A 24,279-nucleotide genomic window follows, 5' to 3' on the forward strand; every position below is an offset into this window, starting at 1 on the left:
TCATCACCTGTTGCTATCATTATTGTCCAGGCCCACCTTTATTTCTTTCCTGAATTATGGCAACATCTTCCCAACTAGTCTTCAGTTTTCCTTCATTTTTTTTTAACACAGGAAGATACTTTTAAAATCTAAATCAGATGATATTCTTCTGTTCAAAATCCTCCAATAGCATTTCTTACCACTCTAAAACCAAAGTCCTTAAAATGGCCTTCAAGACCCTTCTGATCTGACCCCTACTAACTCCCAGATATCATATTCCACTAATTTACCCATCTACCCACACACTTGCCCTTTTTTACTGCTCCTTAAAGATATCAAGCCTGCCTTGGGGCCTTTGCATTTACTCTTTTCTCTGCCAGAGCATACCTCACTTAGTATCCACAGTTTTCTCACCTACTTTTCTCTTTGATCATATGTCACTTTATTGCTGGGGATCTTTCCTGACCATCCTACATAAAATGGCAACATGTCTCCATCACCCCCCCTTTTCTGACCTGCTGTATTTTTCTCTATAACACCTATTACCCTCTGAAATGCTAGAATTTGTTTATCTGTCTCAACCAAGAGAAACTTGATAAGGCAGGAGTTTTCTGTATGTTGTTTATTGCTATATCTGCAGCACCTAGGTGCATAATAGATGCTCAGTGAATACTTGTTGAATAAATGAACAAAGTCAAATGATTTGCAATATAGCCATGGCTCTTCTTTCATCCTGGACCATGCTCAGCTGAGTTGCCTCAGAAGGCATAAACAACATAGTGGGTAATCTGAAAATAATACATCCTTCAAGGTGAACTAGGTATATTTTATCCATCTATAAGTGTTTAACATGCTTAAACTTTGTAAAAAACTTTTCAAGGAGGAAAAGAAAATCTCCACAATTTTTTATCAGAAAAGTGGAAGTCTTTTCAGTGGCAAAGATCACTGAAATTCTTTCCATTTATATAGACTTAGTCTTTACCTCTGTTAGATATATTAGAGTTAGGAAGATCTGCATTTGGTTTTCCATGTGAGGTCTCAGAATTTGATAGTTGTGTTCTTATATTCAAATGACCTTTATTCCAATTTTAACAGCAATAATAGTTTGAACCTTTATATATATTTATGTTTTATATATAATATATCCATTATTTCCATCTGAAATAACCAATGTTAGGGTAAACAAGTGTTCTCAAGATCACACACTCGTAAAGGTACTATGGTATTGCTACCTGCTTTTCACTCTTTACTTTCCTGTTGTACCTAGTAAACTTTCCAGCCTACCTGTTTACTACAGAATATACCTTTGTTTATAATCCACATAACAATCTCTTTTATTGATCTACTAAATTCTCCAGCCAAAAGACACAAAGAAGCAACTCATAGGCCCAAAATTCTTTATTACAAAATAGAGCAGGAGCCACAGCCTACGTAATTACCATAGGCTCCCCATTGACTCCCTAACTTTTTGTTGCTTGCTAAAATTATAACAAACCATCTTTGTAGAGGCCTACATGTTTATTTGAAGGGCATAACCAAAAATCTTTTTTTGACACATGATGCTGTGTCAAACATAAAATGTCTGGCATGTAGATCAAATTGTACATTACTGAGAAATCAAAATTGTGGGGCTCCTGGCCAGCTCAGTTGGTGAAGCGTATGCTCTTGATCTCGGGGTTGTGAGTTCCAGCCCCATGTTGGGTGTAGAGATTACTTAAAAATAAAATCTTAAAAAAAAAAAATCAAAATTGATACTGAGCTAATTAAACAATGACAAAGTTAGATAAGAGCGGTTACCTACTGGTAAGATGTTAACCCTCTTTTTTTTTTTTTTTACCATTTTGTTTTAGACACTACATAGCTATTTAAAAAGATGTTAGTTTTATCCTTTTTTAAAGATTTATTCATTCGTTTCAGAGAGAGAGCACAAGCAGGGCGGAGTAGAGGGCGAGAGAATCTCAAGTAGACTCCACGCTGAGCATGGAGCCCGACATGGGGCTCAATCTTACAACCCTGAGATCACGACCTAAGCCAAAACCAGGAGTTGGATGCTTAAATGACTGCACCACCCAGGCACCCCAAAAGATGTTAGTTTTAAGTGAAAATATATAACTAACCCCTTATAAAGATACTTCATATGCTAGCATAAATGTTATTAGAATATAAAGCATTTAGATTTAGCTTGGGACTAAGAAGTTGTAATAATGTTTTTGGATTCCCTTTTGGACCAACCTTTCATGTAAGGCTTTTAAGCTTTTAATTATGCCACTCACAGATAGTGTTTAAAAAATACAATTTAAGATTGGTGTGGACAGTGGGTCTCATCTCTGCCAGTGAATCACAGCCCTGGGTCTTCAAAAATAGTAATACAAGATGTAAAATATTTCAAAAAAACCTAACATTGTGTAGTTTACTGAAATAAAATTATCCATGGTCTGTAAAACATCACATTTCTTTCACTAGAGTGATTTAAGCCCAGCATGGCAAAATTTCATTTCCCTTTTAATCAGAAGTTCTGAATGAAAGTTACATGGCGGGGCGCCTGGGTGGCTCAGTTGGTTAAGCGACTGCCTTCGCCTCAGGTCATGATCCTGGAGTCCCGGGATCGAGTCCCGCATCGGGCTCCCTGCTCGGCGGGGGGTCTGCTTCTCCCTCTGACCCTCCCCCCTCTCATGCTCTCTGTCTCCCATTCTCTCTCAGATAAATAAATAAAATCTTTAAAAAAAAGAAAGTTACATGGCTTTGTTATCTTTTTTAACAGGGAAAAGTATTTGTTATAATTTAATTAAAAAAATCGAGAGACAAAAAGCTTTCAAAATAGGAATTCCGTGTTTTTGGGTGGAGTAAATAATAAAAGGTTTTATTGGTGGTGAAATGGCTAGGACATCTTTGGCCTAATTTAATGCCTACACTTTGCAGAAATGGAAACTTAGACTCAGGGAAATGCAGTGTCCTACCCTAAGCTCCCATACCTTCTAAGAGAGCTAAAACCTGGATCCCTATCTCCTGACTCCTAGTCCAGTGCTCTTTTTCATTATATGGTATGACTCCAAGTGTTTGGAACCTGAGCAGACTAACTCACATTACAGAGTACTAATGATCGGGAGAATATTTCTGCCATATTATATGCACTTGTAATATAGATACTGTTGACCTTAATAATAAAAGTTATTTTACCAGCAAAAATGAGTTTATTCGGGAGTAACAGAGAATTGCAATTCAGGACAAACGAACTATGGCAAAACCATAGGTAAGTCCAACTAAGGAGAGGAATGTTACTTCAGGGAGAAAAAGTTGGGAAGGTTGTTTTGAAGCAAAGCCCCTTAGAGAAAAGCACGTGTTCAGGGTAAAGATGTTTCTCATCCATGAGCTGTGGAGGTAGTTTCTTGTAGGAAATCCAATATAAGTCTTTCCCTGTTGGGCCCTGTAATTGATCATTTTTTCCAGTTGAGGATTCTTCTTCTGTTAGGGGTCTATAATTGACAAACCTTATTGTAATTGACATTGACTGGCATAGCTCCCCTTCCAGCCTCCACTCACTTTAGTGAGGTTTCCTTTTTTAATAGTTTTCACAGTACTTAGAACAAGTAACTTAAGAGGTTTCTTCTTTCAAAGTTTGGTGTCTGTTTCCCGGTCTGTCTGATAAAGGACACTTGTTGTTGGGGTGGCATTATTGCTTTCCCAGTGAAGTTTTGTTTTGTTTTGCTTTGTCCTGTGTTGAACTGACACAATCTCTTATTTCCTCCCCAGTTTATTATACCCTTCTCAGATGTGTTTTTAAAAAGAAGTATTATTTGACTTTTGTTGAGAATGGTCACCAGAATTTAATAGTAAGAAACCATTCTTTTTAAGATAGGTTTTTCCATAAATTCAGGATCTGGGTGACTTCTTCCAGTGACTATATGATTACTTGATTACAGATATGAGGCAGGATGATTTGGTAGACTCTAAATATTTAATTAATTATAGATATGAAGTATTTAAAAATTACTACCACGAACAAGAATTTTTACTGAAACACAAAACATAGATTGGGGCCAGAAATAGTTTAATGTATAAATTACCTAAAGCTTTAGTTGCAGATTCTTGAAATGGCTGTGGGCTAAAATGCAGGTGTTACTTTTGGTCTCTTTAAAAATAAAATAAGACGTAGTATCTTGTTGCTGTTCCATTTCTCATAAATTGAAAGGATCTAGTGCTTTCCAACTCAGAAGAAAAAAACTGCAGAAGAAACAAAAAAATCATGTGGCACTTTCTCTAAGTGAGAGCTAACTTAACCCAAGACCAAATTGTTTACGTTTTACAGATGATTTTATTTTTTTTTTAAGATTTTATTTATTTATTTATTTATTAGAGAGTGAGAGAGAGAGAGAGAAACAGCATGAGAGGGGAGAGGGTCAGAGGGAGAAGCAGGCTCCCCGCTGAACTGGGAGCCTGATGTGGGACTCGATCCCAGGACTCCGGGATCATGACCTGAGCCGAAGGCAGTTGCTTAACCAACTGGGCCACCCAAGCGCCCCTACAGATGATTTTAAATAATAGCTTTGTTTGCTTACAGTTTTGTTGTTGGGTTGCCTAATAATTCAGTAGTGAAAAACTTTGTCTTGAAAGCTCTTCAGAAGCACTGGTTTACTGAGGAATTTAAAAACCTAGGTGTCCATCATTTTTTTTACGTGCACACACACTGTTAGGCAGTCCTATGATTATAGAGCCATCTGCAGGAAAATTATCAAGTTGCAACATAGCTAATGATTCTCTTACCATGTTATTTCAAGTGGCAAATGAGAAGTGACAAACTGCAATTCATGTGGGGAAAGAAATGGACAGCCAAGAGATGTAGGAATTACCAGGGAGGGGGGATCCCCTCTTTTAATTTTTCAAAGAAAACTGCTTTGTCATAGTGAGTTTGTGATCAAAAGAAACATGCAATTTGCTTCAGGTTTTACATATTCTCAGTAATTACAGTTCTAGCTCGCTTGAAGGGTGTCTAATGATAGCCTTTGAGAGGCTTTGTATGATCTGTCAGCTCTTTTCGTATTGGTATCAGGAGGATACTATTTATTTACCCCAAAAAGAGATTTATTTGCTTTCTCCTCCAGGAGTTATAGTTGTTTTTACACATCCTCATTATGCTCATATGGTTGTCAAAAGAGGAATTAAACAAGTGTTCTTTTGCCCTATAAATGCATATATATAACTGATTCTTACCACTGGCTATACAGATAGTTGTTTTCTATTTTGTTAATCATTAAGCATCTGTAAAACTCAAGTTAGACTTGAGATTTTTGTAAAGAAGCAATAAGAAATCTGATGTTCTCTGTCTGAGACAGGTAATATGATTTGTGAACTTCAGCATTGTTTTTACTCTGCTCTGAGAAGTGTATGTTTACATGTGTGTTGATGCTCCTCATATCCAACCAATATCAAAATAAACTGTGTACCAGTATTCGGACCAATCTAAAATATCATCCACTATAAGTCTGATTATTATTTGGTTTGGCTAAGATTTAGGTACTCAAAATTAAGGCATAATTGGAATGATTTTTTCAGAGTATCACCTGAGTAAAAAACACAAAATAAAGTCTTTGATTTTTAAGATTTTCATACAGTGGAAAACAGTATTTGGAAGCCTCTTTACTGATTGAATGGTATCAGCAAAAATAGAGTGATGTTGTTGTATTAGAAGATGCCTTATATGATTTCACATCAATAGCATTAGCTTTAAATAATATGCATTGAATGTTAATCGGTTGGTTTGAGAGAGATGCATTATTTTTTTTAAGATTATTTATTTGAGAGAGAGAGAGAGCACAAGCTCTCAGAGGGAGAGGGAGCCTGATGTGGGGCTCGATCCCAGGACCCCGTGATCATGACCTGAGCTGAATGCAGACACTTAACTAAGCCACCCAGGTGCCCTGAGAGAGAGATGTATTATTTTGCTAGAGTTTTATATTCTTGTTTTCTCTTTTGCAAAGGTAAATTTTCTAAATTGTGAGGGTTTTAGAAAAAGACCAGAAGCAACTTCCTGAACACTTAGGAATGACTTTAGTAACAAGCAGCATATACTAGAAAAATCTACAATATAATGTTCACATATAAAACCTGGTATTGTAGTGTCTGATTTAGTTAGCCAGGCTAACTGCCAGAAAGTCCCTATCTAGTAGACTTTTCGAAAACATCTTTTCCTAAATCTTCAGTAAAGAAGTAAAATTGCTTAGGCAAAGTACATCTCTCTACAAGCTAAATAAGGCAGAGGAGGCATTGGGGAAGGGTCTTTTGCTTTTAATCTGCCCACTTGTAGATTCTATCACTTACTATCCCTCTTAAACCTATCCTCACCCACCACCTCCCTTGCATCCAATAATTTATTAGTTATTTACTGAGTTTCATGCTTAGGAAAACACAGAGCTCATTTGTGGAATTATTCACATGTGAACTTTGTTTGGCTTCATTTATCACTCTGAAAGTCTTATTTTCCAGGAATTGATTCACTTAGAAATAATGTTGAAACTTTTCACGAGGAATCTTCTAACAGGTTTTAGATTTACTTTTCTAGCCAGATCTTCTGGCCTTTTGGGACACCAGAATGTTGCCTCCTTGTTTTAGAAAAATGTACAATAAGATTAACCATTAACTGGCCTTTATTAACTGATTAATTCAAGATGTGTAATTCAGTCCAATTAAAATTTTCTTTTGAAAACTTTTTAGAACTTTAGGTCACTGTTGAAACTATTCTTGCTTAAGAATAGTTTATAAAACAGGTATGAGAGTTACAGTGATCCAAATAGGGATAAAGAAGAGCTAACAAAACAGATTAAAATAAAATATTGCATAGGTAATTCCATGAAATTTTGCATAGGTCTCCAAGGAAGATATGTCTTATTTCCCAACCAACAGAAAAATAAGAAGGAAAAAGGAAATTTTGCATGGGGGCTTGGAATTTAAACAGAAGCTGCAAGAAAATCTCTATCTAGTAGACTTTTCGAAAACATCTTTTCCTAAATCTTCAGTAAAGAATTAAAATTGCTTAGGTAAAATACATTATAGCTTTGTCTTATCTAGTTTACATCTGTGCTTGATGGCTGTTGGAATGACAATAAACATCACATCCTGAACCATTGAAGAAAGGGGAACTGTATTTGAAAATCGGTGAAATGCAATAATCCTCAAACCAGGATCATCAGTTTGTTAATAAAAGATGTATGGCTCCAAGTCATATTCTTTTCAGGGTTTTGTGACATTTTCATTAATCATGTTGCCCATGTGTACAGAAATGCCCATTTTGTTATAAAACTTGGTGATTTAGATTATTAGACGAGGTAGCATGAATATTAAGTTAGATCACATCATCTTAGAATAACACATAAGTGATTACATAGAATTGTTGGTGGAAACAATCCAGGATAAAAAGTGCAGGACAGTTCAGAGCTCCTGTGCAGACTGCACGTCTGTCTGAAATCAGGTTTAAAAAGTGGCCCTGTCTCCAGCTGACTCGTTTTGTCAGACTGAGTCACAGGATTAACCCTTGACATGTTCCTTTAAAAAAAAAAAAAGGCAAAGATTAAACAACTGCATTCACTAGAGCAGCACTTGATCCATCTATATGCCTTTTTTTCCTGTAATATGATTCTTCTTAAGAAAAAAAATTGTGCTGCAGCTGTTGCATAGATTAAATTAGAATTTTTCAAAAAATATTTTTGAGGAAGGGAAAAAAGACAACATAAAAGATCATTTGTAATTGTGATAAAGAAAATGATAGTCTGTGTCAACCAGTTGTAGTTTTTTCAGGGTAAGGCCGACTTCAAAAAAATATGTGGGGGTAACAAAAGACCTTGCCATAACACACAAGTAGATTATGGGAATATTTTATTTAGATTACCACCGTTTTCTTGATGACTGACTGTGTTTGAAAAATTAGTTTAATGTCATATATATGTAGATCTCTCTAAGTTTCTGCTTCTTCCTTCAATTCAGGCAGTAGTGTATACCAAGTGAATATGTTGTGTACTGGGGAAGAGGAAGGTGTCTTAAATACATGTGTATGGATTTTGTATCTCTGTTTTTGAAAGCAGGAATGAAAAGGAGAAGCAAAAGCTTTTAATTTACTCAACTCTGTTTAGAAACTATTATGTTTCACATTCAGGTTTCAGCTTTAATAGCAAACTTCTCCAGTTGCTTAATAAACTACTTTAGAACAGTAGAAGATTATAGTGTCTGACTTTACTCTGAACTGGGTTTTTTTGCCTGAATATTTGTTTATTCCTTTCAGAGTATCATACAGTTGTATCTAAAATAAAGAACTGATGGTGAAATACTGAAATTTTCATTGTGCTTTAATAGCCAAGATTGTATAGTTGGGTTTACTTTATATTGTTTGTTTTATCAGACAAAATAGTACTCTTTTCTGGCAAGCCCCAGAGAAATGAGCCTTAACTACTGTAAGTGGATTTTGTTGTTGTTGTTACCAATATATAAAAGTTGTCTCAAGTTGGAGCAATGATTATAGGAAGAAAATGTTCAAGTATTATCAGTGTTTTGTGGCTTCCCTCTTTTCCTCCTCAATTTCTATTCAAAAGTAAATTTTTAAATTTTTAGTCATTAAGAGAAAAAGGAAATTTTATTTTAGATGATCAATTTCCCATCTTTTTTTTTTTAAGAGTAGCTTTTCTTGTCAGAGAACGACTATATCTATGAAAGAGTAAAATTTACTTGAATGGTTTTAAGGCTTGGCATTGTTAATTGTAAATCAAAGCTTTTTACACAGTGCTCTAAGGATTGAAATGGGTCTTTGTGGTCTCTCAGGAGGGAGGAAGTTACAAACCACTCTGCAGACTGGCATTTTAATAGTCTGCTGTACAGTGATGTTCTTTTGCAGCTGCTGCTTAGTCTTTTCTGTATCTGGAGAATGTGGGGAGGTTTTATTGTTACTCCGATACCATCAGCTTTTAAACACTGTGAAGTTAGCTGGCCTTATTGTCTGATCTGGTTTTATTATATAATTTGATCAGTATGTTTCATAAGAATGGGTTGGGTTTTTTGTTTACTTTTTGCCCTCTTATTGAATGTTTCTGTAATATTTTTTAGAAGAGCTCTGCTTCATGAAAGGTGCCTTAAAAAAAGGTGATGTGCCCCTTTTTGCAGCTTGTTAACTCTCCTCTGATTGGCACAGTTTTGTTAGAACCTGCAAGGCCCAGGGAGAAGAGAGAGTAATACAAAGAGGTTTTGATGGGGAGAAAGGAGATAAATGTTTCTATTTTGTTTCTCTGAGTTAGAATCCAGACAAATGAAAAAGACAAATTGAAAATTTTTTAAATAACAATATGTGGGAGAAATATGTATTTGCAGACAGTGTCTAAAACCTTTTGATTTTTAAGTGTAATAAAATGTTTAAGTCTATGAGACATTTATTCCTATATCTTATTTTTCCTTTTTGAGAAATCTGAGCATTAACATAAAAATATGAATATAAAAAGTATTCTTTAAGAACAGTAATGAACTTGGAGGAAAGACATCTAAGAAACCTTTTTTGGTTTATCAGCTATAGTGCACATCTTGTCTGTTATACACACCAGCCTTTCATACTTTTATGTAAGGGAAAACAAAACTACTACTATTTAACTACTGAATTGCTTTTACATATTAGATGGTCTAGAAGAGTGTAGTCCATTATAAACTTTTAACTGGTGTTGTGAATGAGAAATTTAAGGAGATTTATAACTGAAAATCTGTATTATTAAATAGGTCTGAAAAAAACAGGTCTGTTTTTAAAAACGTTTATTTTCAAGATAATTTTTTAAGTTTTTGTACTGAATTTTTTCATGAAATGTGCTCCTTTCAACATTTTTTTCAATATGATTTTTATAACTTAAAAAAAATTATGATTTGTTCTAGCTAGTTAAGAGGTACTTACGTGATGGGTCTGCTTTCTCCAGGAAGTGATTTTGTACAAGGCTTAACTGTCTAGATCCTTCTTGTTACACATGATTCAGTGTTTTCAATTCCTGATAGCTTGATCATGTGTTTATCAAAGTTGGAAGCAACTTTAGACCAGGCCAGATGGTAATGTTGCTAGAGGTATAGCAAGCTGGGTTTCCCTGCCACCTGTACTCTAATTTAATTAAAACTAAAAACAGATTAAGAGATGTCAGTTTGCCTTTCTTTGAGAGAGGGAGGTATATATCATATATATGACAAAATTAACAATTTCTTGGGATATTTATCTCTGGGACACTCTCTCTCTTTTCATTATTTAACATTACTAAGTAACTTGTTTTTTTTTTTTAAATACCCAAACTTTGTCTTATTGGTATCCTCCACCAGTGCAAGGACTTGATAGAAATTGAAAGAGGTTACTTACAGCATAAACCCTCCCTCTCTGCTCTGTGAGTTGGTTCAGTCCTATTTTGCATAAGTTCCTTTTGAGTAGATCCATGTGTGGATGCATAGTGCTGAAGACTTAACTCTGTTTGGCTGTGTGGATGTATGTCTTGGAGAGAAGCTGTGTGCATTAGCTGCAAACTAACATTTTCAAAATCAACATGTATTGTGCTTATCCTGTCCCTGGAATGGGCAGCAATTCTTTGATGTATTACTACAATGGGAAAACGGTAAGTCTTTTTCTTTGTTCATATAGCTTCTAACTGGCTTATTTAATGGAAAACAGTGTAGATGAATTGCTTTTTACTAAAACCTGTGAGGTTTTATCATTTTCTGCAATACATTTAAACTGTGTATTTCTTTGTAAGTAGTGTCAGTAAAGTTGCCTTTGACACTGTTACTCAATAGTTGTTGGCTTTTATTTTTAAAATAGGATAGAAAATAAACCTGAATTTCTGAGTTACTATTTTTAATCCCTGATGTCTTTACTAGCAGTGAGCTTAAAAGTACATATTTTTCAATTTTTTTATATTGTAAACATATAACATATATAAAACACATACACTCACAGAGAGAGAGGATTATTTGATGCTTTGTAGATAGAAGGGAAAGATGAAAGTCATCTTGGATATTCATAAAAATAACAAGTATGAAGCTCTGGGAATGATTAGGGAAGCAGTCAGCTAGTGAGGGCCGTATTTCCTGTTTGGAGTTTCAGGTCCAGAGCCTGACTTTACTGGGATACCATCTGTTTCCAATCAAACCAGAATTTTGACCCTGTACAGATTCATAAAATAAATCACTGTTTTTCAAAGAATGCATTTAAACATTTTCCAAAGAATGTATTTCTGGTCAATTTATAGCACATGGTTAGATGTTTTAAAATAATACCTTTCTGTGTGGCTAAGCAAGACTTTTCTGTTCTTTAATTACTTAATATTATTTAGAATGTTTCTACAAAAGTATCTTTAAGTCAGAGGATTTTGTATATTCTAAAAGTGAACTTCACTGGAAGATTAGGAGTTATCCTTATAATTGATAAACGTAGTAAAAATGTTATACTAGTGAATAACAATCTTGGGTTTATGTCAGAAATTCAGTATTTTCCTCCTCAATCTTTACAAAAAAAATTTTTCCCTCAAGTGTCTTTTTAAATACATATCTGACTTTAGTGATATTTTTTTTGGTCGGGGGTAGAGGCATTTTTAATGCTTTAATGAAAATGTTTTCAAGTAGCATATGATTCTAACCAGGGTACATGAGAACTAATGAAAGCACTTTTTCATTCTCTGACTGCTTTGGGAAGGCCTCTTTGGACTCTGTTAGCATTTGGTTGTTAACTTTTGGGTAAGCTTTCTTAATAGATGATAATCAAGCCACAATATCCTAAACTTATTAAAAAGTATGTGTTCCCACTAGCCATATAAGCAGAGCTTTGGAAAATGTGAGAGGTAGATTTAGATGGGGAATATAAGTGAAATTACTTGATCTCTATATAGCTTCCTTGCTAACTGTATTTAAAATGTGAAAATACTTTTATGTCCAATTCTGAGTAAAATAGTCATTTTGAAGATTGTGTGTGTGTGTGTGTCTGTCTGTGAGTTCAGGAAAATTAATTATACAGGGCCTCTGAAGCAGAGAGACTGTAACTCAAATTGAGTTTAGATTTTATTCTTTTGAGAGCACAGATCACTCTATTACAACATTTCTCTTTGTTCTACATTGGGTTGGGGGCAGGGGACAGCTTTGATGGTATTAAGTATTTCCAGACTTATGGTAGATGACATAGCTGGTATGATAGAGAAGTGTAGCCTGAAAATTGATAGCCTGTGCCTGATATAGGTCAAAGGTGACTTCTGTGTTCTTGAAAAATGCATAAATAGCTGATATATTGCTTAGTCCTCTGGATCATAAAGCCCTAGTCTTAATGTATTTTCTTATATGTATTTTATTTTTACCACCTCTAGTTTTTTTTTATTCTCTTACAACTCTTCAATAAGAACATGATGTAGTATGTAATTACATTATCCAGAAACTATGTGAATGCCTCATTTTACTGTATATTTTGGGGGATGTCTACCCATCATGGTAAAAACTGGTGCTTTAACTTAAAATTTCCAGACTCTAAGTGAAATATACTTCCTTACTTCAGTTATGGAATTTTTATATAATCCTCATAGTGAACAGGTTAAATTTAAGCTCACTCTTTAATCCTACCTTACATTTTATTTTAGTTGATAGGGCAGATTAATAGTTTGAAATGCTAACAAGTTCCCATTGATTTCATTTTTAAGATCCCTTTGTGGGTATTAGGGAGCAAGAAATCCTAAATGGTACTGGTCTTAAAATACTTTCTCTTTTTTTTCCGGTTTTTATTTTTAAATTTTCAAGTTGGTTTCATGTATTTAAGGATGGTTGAGATATTTTAACAATAAGACTGAGTAGTCTAGCAAAAAACAGATTAATGAGCGAAGAGGCTTTCTGTATTTTATTATTTAAGATTTGTGATCGTATTATATTGTTGGAAATATAACAGGCTTGGGCATCTATATGCAGAAAGGAAAAGCCAAAATATTAACCCTGTTTTTCCCACTATTTGAAAAGAGAAGGGGTTAATGATCTGTATCATATATAGCCTTTGTGTGGTTGTATTCTGTAACATACTGTAAAATATTAATATGTGCTTATCATAAACAGAAAACTGAAAACCATTTTGAATATCAATTTTGTGAGATTAAAAAATAGCAAAGAATAATGGGTTTCTGAGCTTCCTTATGTATAAAGAATTTGCCCTGCATTCAGTTTTCTCATTGATATGACTAAATTGTGTCCTTTATGCAGAAAGGTAGAAAGTCTTAGAGGTAAAGGAAGTAAAGTTTTGGGAGGAGAGGATTCCTGTTTTCTTCACCTTGAGGATTCTGGAGTTTCGGCCTTCCTCTGATCTGATCAGCCTCCATTTTCTAGGCCTTGAACTGAAGATGCTACAGAGTGTTCCAGGTATAAAAATTGCAGCAAGTACAGACATGATGCTCTTTTAATTGTATGAGGGGATTATTTTAATCTTATCAGAGACAACACAGAAATCCAAGTTTTGAAACTCAAGCTTAGAAATGCATTTTTAATATTGAGCTTCTTTGGATGGAATCTGGGAAAGAAGAGACAGGAACTAACATGATTATAAGGGCTACTCTGTCAGGAGCTATAGTGAGGGCTTTATGTTGACCTCATTTAACTCTCACAACCACTCTGTCATTTAGTTGTTACTGTCATTCTTTTATAAATAAGGAAAATGAAGTTCAGGGAAGTTAAGTAACTTGCTCAAGCCCCACCCAGTTAGTAAGTGCTGAGGTCAGAATTGAACCCAGATCTCTCTCCCAAGAGCAGGTTTTCCCAAGGGCAAGTTAACTAGCCTCCATAGCAAAGGGCCAGACTTCATTTATCCTTACTATAATTTGTATCAAAATATACTACACTGGAAAGAAAATGAAACTGAGGAAAACAGGAGGCCATTCTTATAAATACTTAATGTATTTTGCATATATGATGAGACTAACAGTTTTATGAATGCAGATTGATGTGGTCAGTCAAGCAGATTTTTATTAGTTTCTGTTTAAGATGAAGAGCTTTAAACCAGATTTGTTTAAGAACTCAGGAAATCAGACTAGCGTGGTCTCCTCTTCTAATAGAACCCATAGTACTGAAAATTGGTTTAGCCAGGGTTTTGGCACCTGACTGCCCACGTAGTTTGTATTTTCATAAGAATTAGAGTAGGAAGTAGCTAAAATTTCATTGTAAATACATTTAAGCCTTATGTTGCAAATAAACATTATCAGTTAATAAAAGCACAGAAACCAACGTGAAAGTATATAGAGCTACATTTCAGTTCCCTTGGGGATTTATTGCTAATTAACATGAGAGAAGAAAGTACAAGTAAATTAATTCAAATTTCCACCTTGTCTGTGGGCCCAGTAGAGTTAAACCTAATATTTGTAGGATGAGGAAAACATGAATTAATTTAAGAATTCTGTGAAGATACAATGCTAACGACATAGAATGTCAAGGACTTTAGCTCAAATCTACTTTGATTTTTCTCCCCTTTACCAAAACTATCTTGAGACTATATTCTAGATATAAATCCAAGGATTTTTTTTTTCCCCTTAATTTGTGGGCAGAATACCAAGGAGTGTAAAACTACAGCCATTGCCAGGAGATTATGTCATCACTGGTCAGCTTTATTAATGTTTTAGAAAGAAATTTATATCCCTTTCCACTAGTTCATGAATGTGTTGAAGAAAGAGATCAAGTTCTGTATTGTTGGATCTCAATTTCTTTAAAATGTAGGGAGCTAAGGAGTGACACTCATTGATTTGTTTAGTATATTATCCTAGCATACAAGTTTCAAACCCAGTCCCTTAAAAATTCCATAGTTTATCTCTCAGGAAAAACTGAGATCATTATAACAATGATAGCAGTTACAATAAAAAGCTGGTGAAAAATGCCCAGTGATGTTAACTTAAGATTAATAAAAATGTGCTTGACTTCCTAAGACATTTTTCTCACAATTGAAAACCAGTAATATCCAACTATGCTTGTTAGACAGCAGAACTAGTCATTGATTTTAAGCTGCTTTGTACTGAAAACTGGAATTTTGTTTTCTTATTGTTAGGAAATTTTACTTCATTTCACCCCTACACGTCTCTGGGAATTCTTGGGAAAAGACATTGTTCCTTTTACTTATGAAACTGTTGAAAATAAAAACATGTATTTTTATCCCTTTTACAGAAATTCCAGTTGTGTTTTTAGCAGACTAATTAGGTAAAAAGAATCCTTGACAGAGATGGTTTGTGTGTCCTTGAGTTAGTCCTTGTACCTCAGATATTTTGCGTTATGATGCCTTTGGTTTTGGTTTTTATGGTATTTGGTACTGAAACTATCAATATTTTTCCCCTTGGGCTTGGAATTACCATAAAGACTCCAGTAGTAGATTGGACTTTCTGGCAAAGTGGCAAAACTTCTATTTTTATGTAATAATAAAATACGGAAAACATTGAAATATTTATCAAATCTTTTATCTAAGTATTCTTAGATATTGGAAAATTCTTCAATTAGACAGTGGTTTCATAGATTTATTTAAAAATTTTAATGTCTTTCTTTGGGGTTATATTTCTTTTAATTTTGCTTAGAGAAGGAACAAGGAAATTGGGAAGACCTAAATTTCAGAAACTTTAAAATTTTGCCACTTAAGTTAAAGATGCTTTGTATTTGAGTTTATACATTAGATCAGTATTCACAGAGAATAATGGACCCAAAATGATCAGAAAAATCAATAGAAAATTGTTTTTAGGAAATTTCTTGAACTTCCCTAACACCTACCTAGCACCCTTATCTGAATCAGTATAATTCTTAAAGCCAAATTTTTATTTACTCTTTTTTAAACAGCCTCTTTTTACTAAATTCAGGGCCCCCAAAATTCAGGAATAGAAACTGTTGTTTGTATTATTGTGTGAGGAACTTGGATAGGTTAATCAGCAATAACTAAAAATAAATTCTTATGGTAATTACCTAGTTTTTCTTAATTTTTAGGTGTTGACCCTTAAATATGCATATCTTAAAAATTATTGGCCCGGAGGTTTAATTACAGTTCTTAAAGATAGGATTTGACTTAGGTTGTGGTTTTCTTTTTTTCCAGTGACCTAGACTTTTTTTTCCAGGTTTTTAGGTACTCGGGTATATCTTGTGAAATTTTTATTGTTTAATAAAAAATATATATAAAAATAAGGTAAATTAAGTGGATGTTCCTGAATATAATGTTACACTTTTATTTTGAAATTATGATGGTAGGGTAAATTAGCCAAATGTTTTGTTTTGTTATCTTGGTAAGTTGATAAAGACTGTGCTAAAGATGATTTCTCTTATTATTTTAAACTTTTCACATATTGGAGGTCCATGGTAGCATGTATTAAAGTGTTTAATGATACTTACTGGAATTTAAAGAAAACTGCTATTCAAATCATCTTGACCTTAGAGCTAATAGAAGCCGAAACATAATGAAATCTTGATAGTAATTACTGTGTTAGAGCATGTTCAGAAAAATGGATAAGCTCCTCCATCTTTCTTTTTTCCAAATCAGGTGAAGATGTTCCTAAATTTTTTGACAGTTTAGGCTGATTTTGGTTTTCATAGGCCTTGGAGCTTATGAGACTCCAAGAATATTTCTTTCAAAATTATTTATGCAATTCTAAACTGAGTAAGGAAAAATGATCTAAACCTATGCTGTTCAGTATAGTAACCACTAGTCACATATGACTGTTTAATTAAAGTAAAATTAAAAATTCAATTCCTCAGCTGTACTGTTCATATTTCAAGTGTTCAATAGTCACATGTAACTAACTAGTGGCTACTACATTGTATAGAACAGATGTGGAACATATTCATCATCACAGAAACCTCTATTGGAGAGTGCTCATCTAAAGCATTCCTCTCATTTTCTGTGGAAGGGTATCTTAATTAAGATTTATAGCTATTCTCACATACTAAGGAAAATTCCCAACTCATCTCCTCATCATTTGGGACATTTAAAAATACCAGCCACCACACAGGCTATGGATCTATTTTTAAAGGCATGGGGAGTGACATCGTCTTTTAACCCATCACTGGATCTGACAAGATTTAAAAAAACAGAAACAAAATGAAAAAGGAAAACCTTTTTAGCAAAAGCTACTACTTCTTTGCATCTTTTCTCAATAACTATCAGAAAATCATTATGGCTCCCTGCCTGACAGGGATGTTTCCAGTATTAATCACAGGAGGTACGCATTGAAATCAAGAACACAGTGCACAGCTCCAGCCTTTAGAGCTAAACAGAGAATGATCTGCTCTGAATATGGAGTTATCCATATGACTAAACTGAATCATCCAAGCAAGTAAAAAGGAATGTTTTTGTTAACTTGACTTCAATTGGTTGAATGAGCTAAAACATCCCAAGGATAATTGTGTAATCACTGTAAAGAGTAATTATAAATATTCATCCCTGAAGTGCTCTGTCACTCTTAAAAAGTACGTTTGGGTAGGATGAGATGAGGACGTTAGAGATACTGATGTGGATTCGTTCTGTTCAGCCAGACTTAACAGGACGTATCTTAGATTTTCAGTAATATTCATTCAGGTTGGAATAAATGGTATAGTTCTGTTCACCAGACACTCAAAATTTCTCTCATCACCATGCCTAGAGGATAAAATGTGCTTGGGAAAGAAGAAAGAATTGTGAGCCTGCCATTCTGAAATGGAAGTTAGAATTCTAAAGAAAAGTTCTAAATATTGACCACATTTTACTGGAATATCTTAAATTACTTAACTGTACCTTTTTCTAAGATTTTTTTTTTTTAAGTAATCTCTAGACCCAACGTGGGGCTCGAACTCAGAACCCGGATATCAAGAGTCTCAAGCTCTACCAACTGAGCCAGCGAAGCACCCCTCTATTTCTCTTTTAAATAGTTTGATTCCTGGTAGATTTTAATCATCTTAAAGCATATATATTCCTTTCTCTTAATTTTAAGATTATTTGTTGTGATACAAAATCGTACTTAAGATGTAAACGTCTGATTAGATCATTAACTAGGAGAAAAAAAAACTGGCATCTATGTGCAGGTGATCAGATGACATAAGCAGTCTGGTTTTAATTTGTGGCCAGTACTGATTGTAACTAAAAGAGACTTGCTCTTTTTGTGGAATTGGCTGACTATTTCCCTACATCTGGAGTTAATAAAGTCTTTGAGACCACATCAGTTGCGCTTTGCCGCAAGAACTCTTTGATCTGAGAAATTGAGACTGGCGCAACTGCTGCTTCATAACATTGCATCTATGTTTTTGCAAGCTATGGTTAAGATACCAAAAGTAAAGTTATTTGGCTGGTGTTAGAAATGCTGTTAGATGGGCCTCTTTGAGAACCATGTTTTTCAAAACATTTTTATTATGATTAAAAACTTTGAACTTAGGTTAGTAAATAAATGATAAACTTTTAATAGCTTAGAGTTTTCACCATTTTCATTTATAAGATCTATCTTTTAAAAGTCCATTTATTCTTTTTCAAACTCTGTTTATAAAGACTAACATTAAAAACAACTTTACCTCTAAAATGAGCCCTGTTTTTTGCATACAGCTTAAAATTTTTACATACGAATAGGCTAGTCTCTTCTGCTTTGTGTGGTTTATCTTGGTTTTCTTGTTTTCCATGACAGCAATCATTAACCATTATATGATCAGCATATTCTCCTTTATTTAACTGTGATTTGTAAGTCAGTACAGTCAGGTTTATCCTTTAATCGCTTTTATAATTGCAAACATTTAGAATTTTTTAAAGTGTAAGTATATTATGTATGGAATACAGTGAATTGAATGGAAATAAGGATAAATAAATATAAATTGACAAATTATACATTTAATTGACAAATTATGTAGATTTCTGTGTGTGTGAGATGACACATCAAAACTGGAGTTTTTTTCATAAATTGGAGGCTTACATACTATTTCAATCTATAACCTGGATAGAATTAGAGAATTTTGTGTTTCATACTTTGAGATCAAGTGATGGTGTATATAGTAAATAAGCATTTGTGACAAGAAGCATATGTTCTAATGCTGTCTTCTAAATTTTATTCTCATGTATTTTCTTGCTGGGTCTTGATTTACTTTATTCTTCATTGTAGTTTCAGCCTAGTTTGGAAAAATCTTTGTATAAAGGGGACAGAGGACATCTAGCTGTGGCTAAGTTTAGATACTGACACTTGATTAAAAGAAAAAAGTGCAAAATTCCTTTCCTGAAAACTTTTCCTGCCCATCAGCATTCAAAACACATTTGTGTATACACAATTATTTCACTGTGACACTATCTTATGTAATAGCGCTAAACTAGAAAAATAACATTTAATATCTGTAATGGGGAAGAAAACACATTTTATCTGCCATATTCCTTTATCTGCGGTCTTTCTGGGTAGTTCTTAGGAATCCATCTTGTCTCAAACTTCTCAGGCACCACAGGTGTGTAGTCTTTACCTCTGGGATGGGAGAGGAAACTAACCTAAATGTCCATCCATTGAAAAGAAACACCTGTGCTGGTATGAAACCGACTAGCAAGAAAAGTAAAAATAAACTTTTCAATCTTTTATTTGGCATGAGTTATATTTATAAGTAGGAGTATGCAGACAAAAACTGTAAGAACTGCATTCAGGAACTGAACAAGGGCAATATTTTGTAGAATAACAGCTTCTACAAGAACGACAGAAAGATGATTGAGATACTATTAGCGAATACTTAGTGCTTACTGTGCTAAGCATTGTATGTGTATTATCTCATCTGATTTTCCCATCAACCCCCTGATGCAAGTACTGTTAGCACCATCTTACCAATGAGGAAATTGAGTCTTGGAAGCTTAGGTAATTTGTCAAGAGTCTTTATAGTTAGTTAATGCCTCAGAGGAAGAATAAATGAATATAAATGATAGTTTATGTAAATAAAATTTTGGCGCACATTTTAATCTCATTGTGTGCTTCCTCAACTCTTTTATTAGTGCATAGATATGCTCAGGATAAAATACCAGACTATGTGGAAGGACATAAAGTAAATGTCTTCCCTCCCAATTCTAAGTCCAGAGGTGTAACCACCAAGTTTATGTGTAATCCCAGAAATTTTCTATGCTTATGCCAAAAATATGTGTATGATTTTTTATACATGCTCCCATAATTTCAAAAAGGTAGCTGTTTTCTTCCACTTAAGTGAATACTTAGGATTTTTATTTGGAATGACATTTAATGGATGTACCCTTATCTAACTAAACAAAAGAAATATGTGTCCTACACTGTTCACAATAGGACACCTTTCCATTCTTCCTGACCCATGGTTTACTTTTGCTTTTACAGAGTGTGCATTACCTTAATTGTTTATTTGTTTTCCTTCTTGACTTTAGTAATCATCATGCGAATGGTTTTGATTATTAAGGTTATTTAGCTGCCCATTTAGTTTTACAGAGAAATGGCAATGTTGGCCATTTGCCAATTCAAAATGTTCATAGTTTGCTTATCTGAAGCAAGGGTTTACCAAAGGAAATTAATACTGCTCTGACAAATTGAGATTTTTCTTTTTTTTTAAGATTTTATTTTATTTTAGAGAGAGAGAACACACCTGCTCGCAGGAGTAGGGGGAGGGACAGAGAGGGGAGAGAGAGAATCTCAAGCAAACTCTGCACTTAGTGCAGAGCCCCGCACTGGGCTTGATCCCATGATCCTGAGATCATGACCTAAGTGAAACCGGGAGTCAGACTCTCAACTGACTGAGCCACCTATGCACCCCTAAATAAGATTTTTCTTAAAGCTGTGCCAGACTTAAAAGTGTACTTGAAATTAGGACCCCTCAGCAGAATTTGGTTTTAATTTTGCTAACCCTACTAAGTTAAGCAAGTTTCTGAAAACTTGCAGTGTGCCTTTTATGGTTATCCTTTAATAATAACAAAGTATAGTAACCTTTAATCTAACTCGTTTTGATTTTAATACATCTCGTAACAGTGAAAAGAATGAATCTTATGAACCCAAAATTTATTTCATGCTGTATTCAAAAGACAGTTTCCACCACCACATTTTGAATCATGAGCTTATATGGATTGTAAGCAAAGTCAACATTTATGACTTTATTCAACCACCTGGTATAATTGTCACACAAAAATGCATTATGGGGATATTTGGAGTAGTATTTTTCTCAAGTAATCAGCTAAAAACAAATATGTAGATAGTAACCAAGTTAGATTTATATATGTGGATTTAGTTTCTTTGGATTTGTGGCAGCCCTTTATAGATACTAGCTAGGACTTTTTAGGCCCTTTATGAAATGTAACACTCATTTTACATAAGTGATATATATGATAGTCATTTACATTTTAATTAAATTTCCTGTTTAATTTTAAGGTATATGCACCATCCCCAAATTCAGATGATTTCAACCGTGAATCTCCTAGTTATCCATCTCCCAAGCCACCAACCAGTATGTTTGCTAGCACTTTCTTTATGCAAGGTAAGTACTGCTAAATAGTTGTCAATCCTACAGCAGTTATCTATTGTATATTAGCTAATATTTAAGATTGTGAGGAAAGAGAAAACCTACACAGGAATTCAGTTATTATTTCTAGATATTTTTGGCCAAAATAAATTAAAATTTAGGTCTAAAATTTCTAATGCTATTTATTGCTGACTGCAATATAGTTGGACTATCCAACAAACCATTGGAGTGTCCCATCTAGTATTGATCAAACTTAAAAAGGACTTCAGTTGAGAAAAATGAGTAGAGCTGCTCTTTCTCATTTTAGAATTGAAACAAATGAAAGATATTAACAACTCTAGTTTCTTATTTAAATTACAGACTCTTATCACCCCTAGAATGATCAATATAAATTAAGAGTGAAAATCAAAGAACAGAATAAGACTTGTTAAGAGTGAAAAAGTGTTGCATTTCCTTTAATTCATGTCTAGCAAATAATTTTTATTTGGTCTCATATGGTTTTGGACTATGGGAAGCATATACTATGGGAGCAATAAATCACTACATAAACGCTTCCTTGACTTTACACTGGTAAGTGAAGTCATTGCTAACACATTTCATTTGAAGGCTGACTATAATATAGTCATTGATAAATTGATAAATTACTTACGTTTACTATTAGAGAAACTTCTTTATTCCAGTTTCAGAAAGTTTGATATAATGTACATTGCTTGTTATAAAGAATTTTTTGGTATATTTATGGTTATACCATTTAACCAAAATTAAATCCAACCCATCCCCAAATTTGAGATTTTTATTATCCTCTTTGATACGAATTTAAATCTTCGAAGGATTTTTATAACAACCTACCTACTGCAGTTTGGATTACTTTTTTTCCCCCTCTAACTTTAGAGCTTTATTCCCTCTTTTTAAACCGTAATTGAGGGAAGGAAACTAGATAGAAGACTGGCTTGGAAAGGGGAGGGGAAAAAGTATCTGGAGGGTATCCTTTTGAATTCTTACGGCATCATCAAAATAAAAAATTTTAGCTAAGGATAATTTTATATTTCTCTTTTTGTCTTAGATGGGACCCACAATTCTTCTGACCTTTGGAGTTCATCAAATGGGATGAGCCAGCCTGGTTTTGGTGGAATTCTGGGGACCTCCACTTCCCACATGTCTCAATCCAGTAGTTACGGCAGCCTTCATTCACATGACCGCTTGGTAGGCTCTAACACGTGGCTAGGGTGCAGCAGCACTTGGTCCTCACTTGTGTTTCTCTTTGGATTACAAGTGTAAGATTTGATTCTGCCAAAACTTGTGACATTTGAAATACTTCTAGGCTCACTGCCTTTAGCATGCCTTTTTAAAAAGTAAATGACAGTAGTAGTGCTCTTCAGCTGCTAACTTGTAATATTCTTTCTGACCTGTTATAGTAGTTGTCCAGTTATATGTGCATATTATTCAGAAAATGTATTTAATAGATCATGTCTCTTTCCCCCTTTCTCTAGAGCTATCCTCCACACTCAGTTTCACCAACAGACATAAACACGAGTCTCCCACCAATGTCTAGCTTCCATCGTGGCAGTACCAGCAGTTCGCCTTATGTTGCTGCCTCACACACTCCTCCCATCAATGGATCAGATAGCATTCTAGGTAAGCTTTTTTTGGGTTGGCAAAACTCCCTAAAACCTACTTTGGGGATTTTCAATGAACCCCACATCTTTCAATATATTTTTTAGTATTGAGTTTTATTTATTTATTTTTTTTAAAGATTTTATTTATTTGACAGAGAGAGACACAGCGAGAGAGGGAACACAAGCAGGGGGAGTGGGAGAGGGAGAAGCAGGCTTCCCGCGGAGCAGGGAGCCCGATGCGGGGCTCGATCCCAGGACCCTGGGATCATGATCTGAGCCGAAGGCAGACGCTTAACGACTGAGCCACCCAGGCGCCCCAGTATTGAGTTTTAAAGTGAAAGAAAGGAAGAAAAACTTTTTAATTTTCATTAATGTAGCAACTGGTACCGAACCCATCTTTAACTTAGCTTATTAAGTGTAACACACACACAATATTTGCTGCAGTGGGTGAGATAATGATAGAGAACACCCTTGAAATCATGGCAGAATGCTAAAAAAAAAAAAAAAAAAAGCATCCTGCCTGCTAAAATTCTTGATTTGTTTTCTACCTGAAATACTAAGGAACCAGAGGGACTGCTGCTGGAAGCTCACAGACAGGTGATGCACTTGGAAAGGCTTTGGCATCTGTGAGTATTGATTTTACCTATTCTGCTGAATGAATTTTACACTGCTGATTCTATTTTGTGGACAGTACATGTCATAGTTAAAGAGTGTAGTTACAAAGCAATCAACTTCATATCTCCGTTGGAACTATTCTCAGCGTGTATTGATTCTTGTTGCCCTTAAAATAACTCAGAACACCTTGCCACCCCATTCCCACAAGACCTGTCCTTCTAACTTCAATTTAAATATGTCTTTGACTTAATGGAACAGACATAGATAGAAAGAAGAGAAATTTGGGTATTTTTAGGTCTAAAGCAAAAATTACTGAGATTAATTGTTAAATCTACTTATTAGTTTTAAATACATACTTAATGAGTTGCCCATTTAAGTAAGTCAAATGGAACCAAGAAAACTCCGTTATTCTTCTGGTGCACAGAAGAAAGTACCTTCAGTAAGAAATTTTTCTAAGACAGAAAGCATTTTACATATTTTTTAAAAGGAAAATAATCATCTGCAACTGATTCATTCAAGAAATAGGAGAGTCTTCCCCTAAAAAATCCAGATTCATTGAAGAACTCATGCTAACATGAGTAGAACTGATTTGAAGGAATCCCATAGTATTTTCTTGAGCAGCTAATTTATATCATATCAGGACATTAAT

At 34.3% G+C, this 24,279-nt stretch overlaps 1 protein-coding gene across 4 annotated transcripts in view; it reads left to right on the forward strand.

Annotated features, from left to right (window-relative positions):
- Window positions 1–24,279, forward strand: part of TCF12 (transcription factor 12) — a 377,690-nt gene that overhangs the window by 306,404 nt on the left and 47,007 nt on the right. For 3 of the 4 annotated variants that reach the window (XM_021693892.1, XM_021693887.2, XM_021693891.2), the window contains 4 exons: window positions 21,309–21,414; window positions 22,463–22,602; window positions 22,890–23,034; window positions 23,577–23,641. In XM_021693892.1, the coding sequence (XP_021549567.1) occupies window positions 21,309–21,414; window positions 22,463–22,602; window positions 22,890–23,034; window positions 23,577–23,641 (456 nt within the window). Of the gene's footprint in view, window positions 1–10,396; window positions 10,587–21,308; window positions 21,415–22,462; window positions 22,603–22,889; window positions 23,035–23,576; window positions 23,642–24,279 lie in introns of those variants that run through there. The other variant, XM_044917867.1, reaches the window with a different exon arrangement.

The sequence above is a fragment of the Neomonachus schauinslandi genome, chromosome 9, assembly GCF_002201575.2.
Source record: "Neomonachus schauinslandi chromosome 9, ASM220157v2, whole genome shotgun sequence".
Taxonomy (NCBI): Eukaryota; Metazoa; Chordata; class Mammalia; order Carnivora; family Phocidae; genus Neomonachus; species Neomonachus schauinslandi.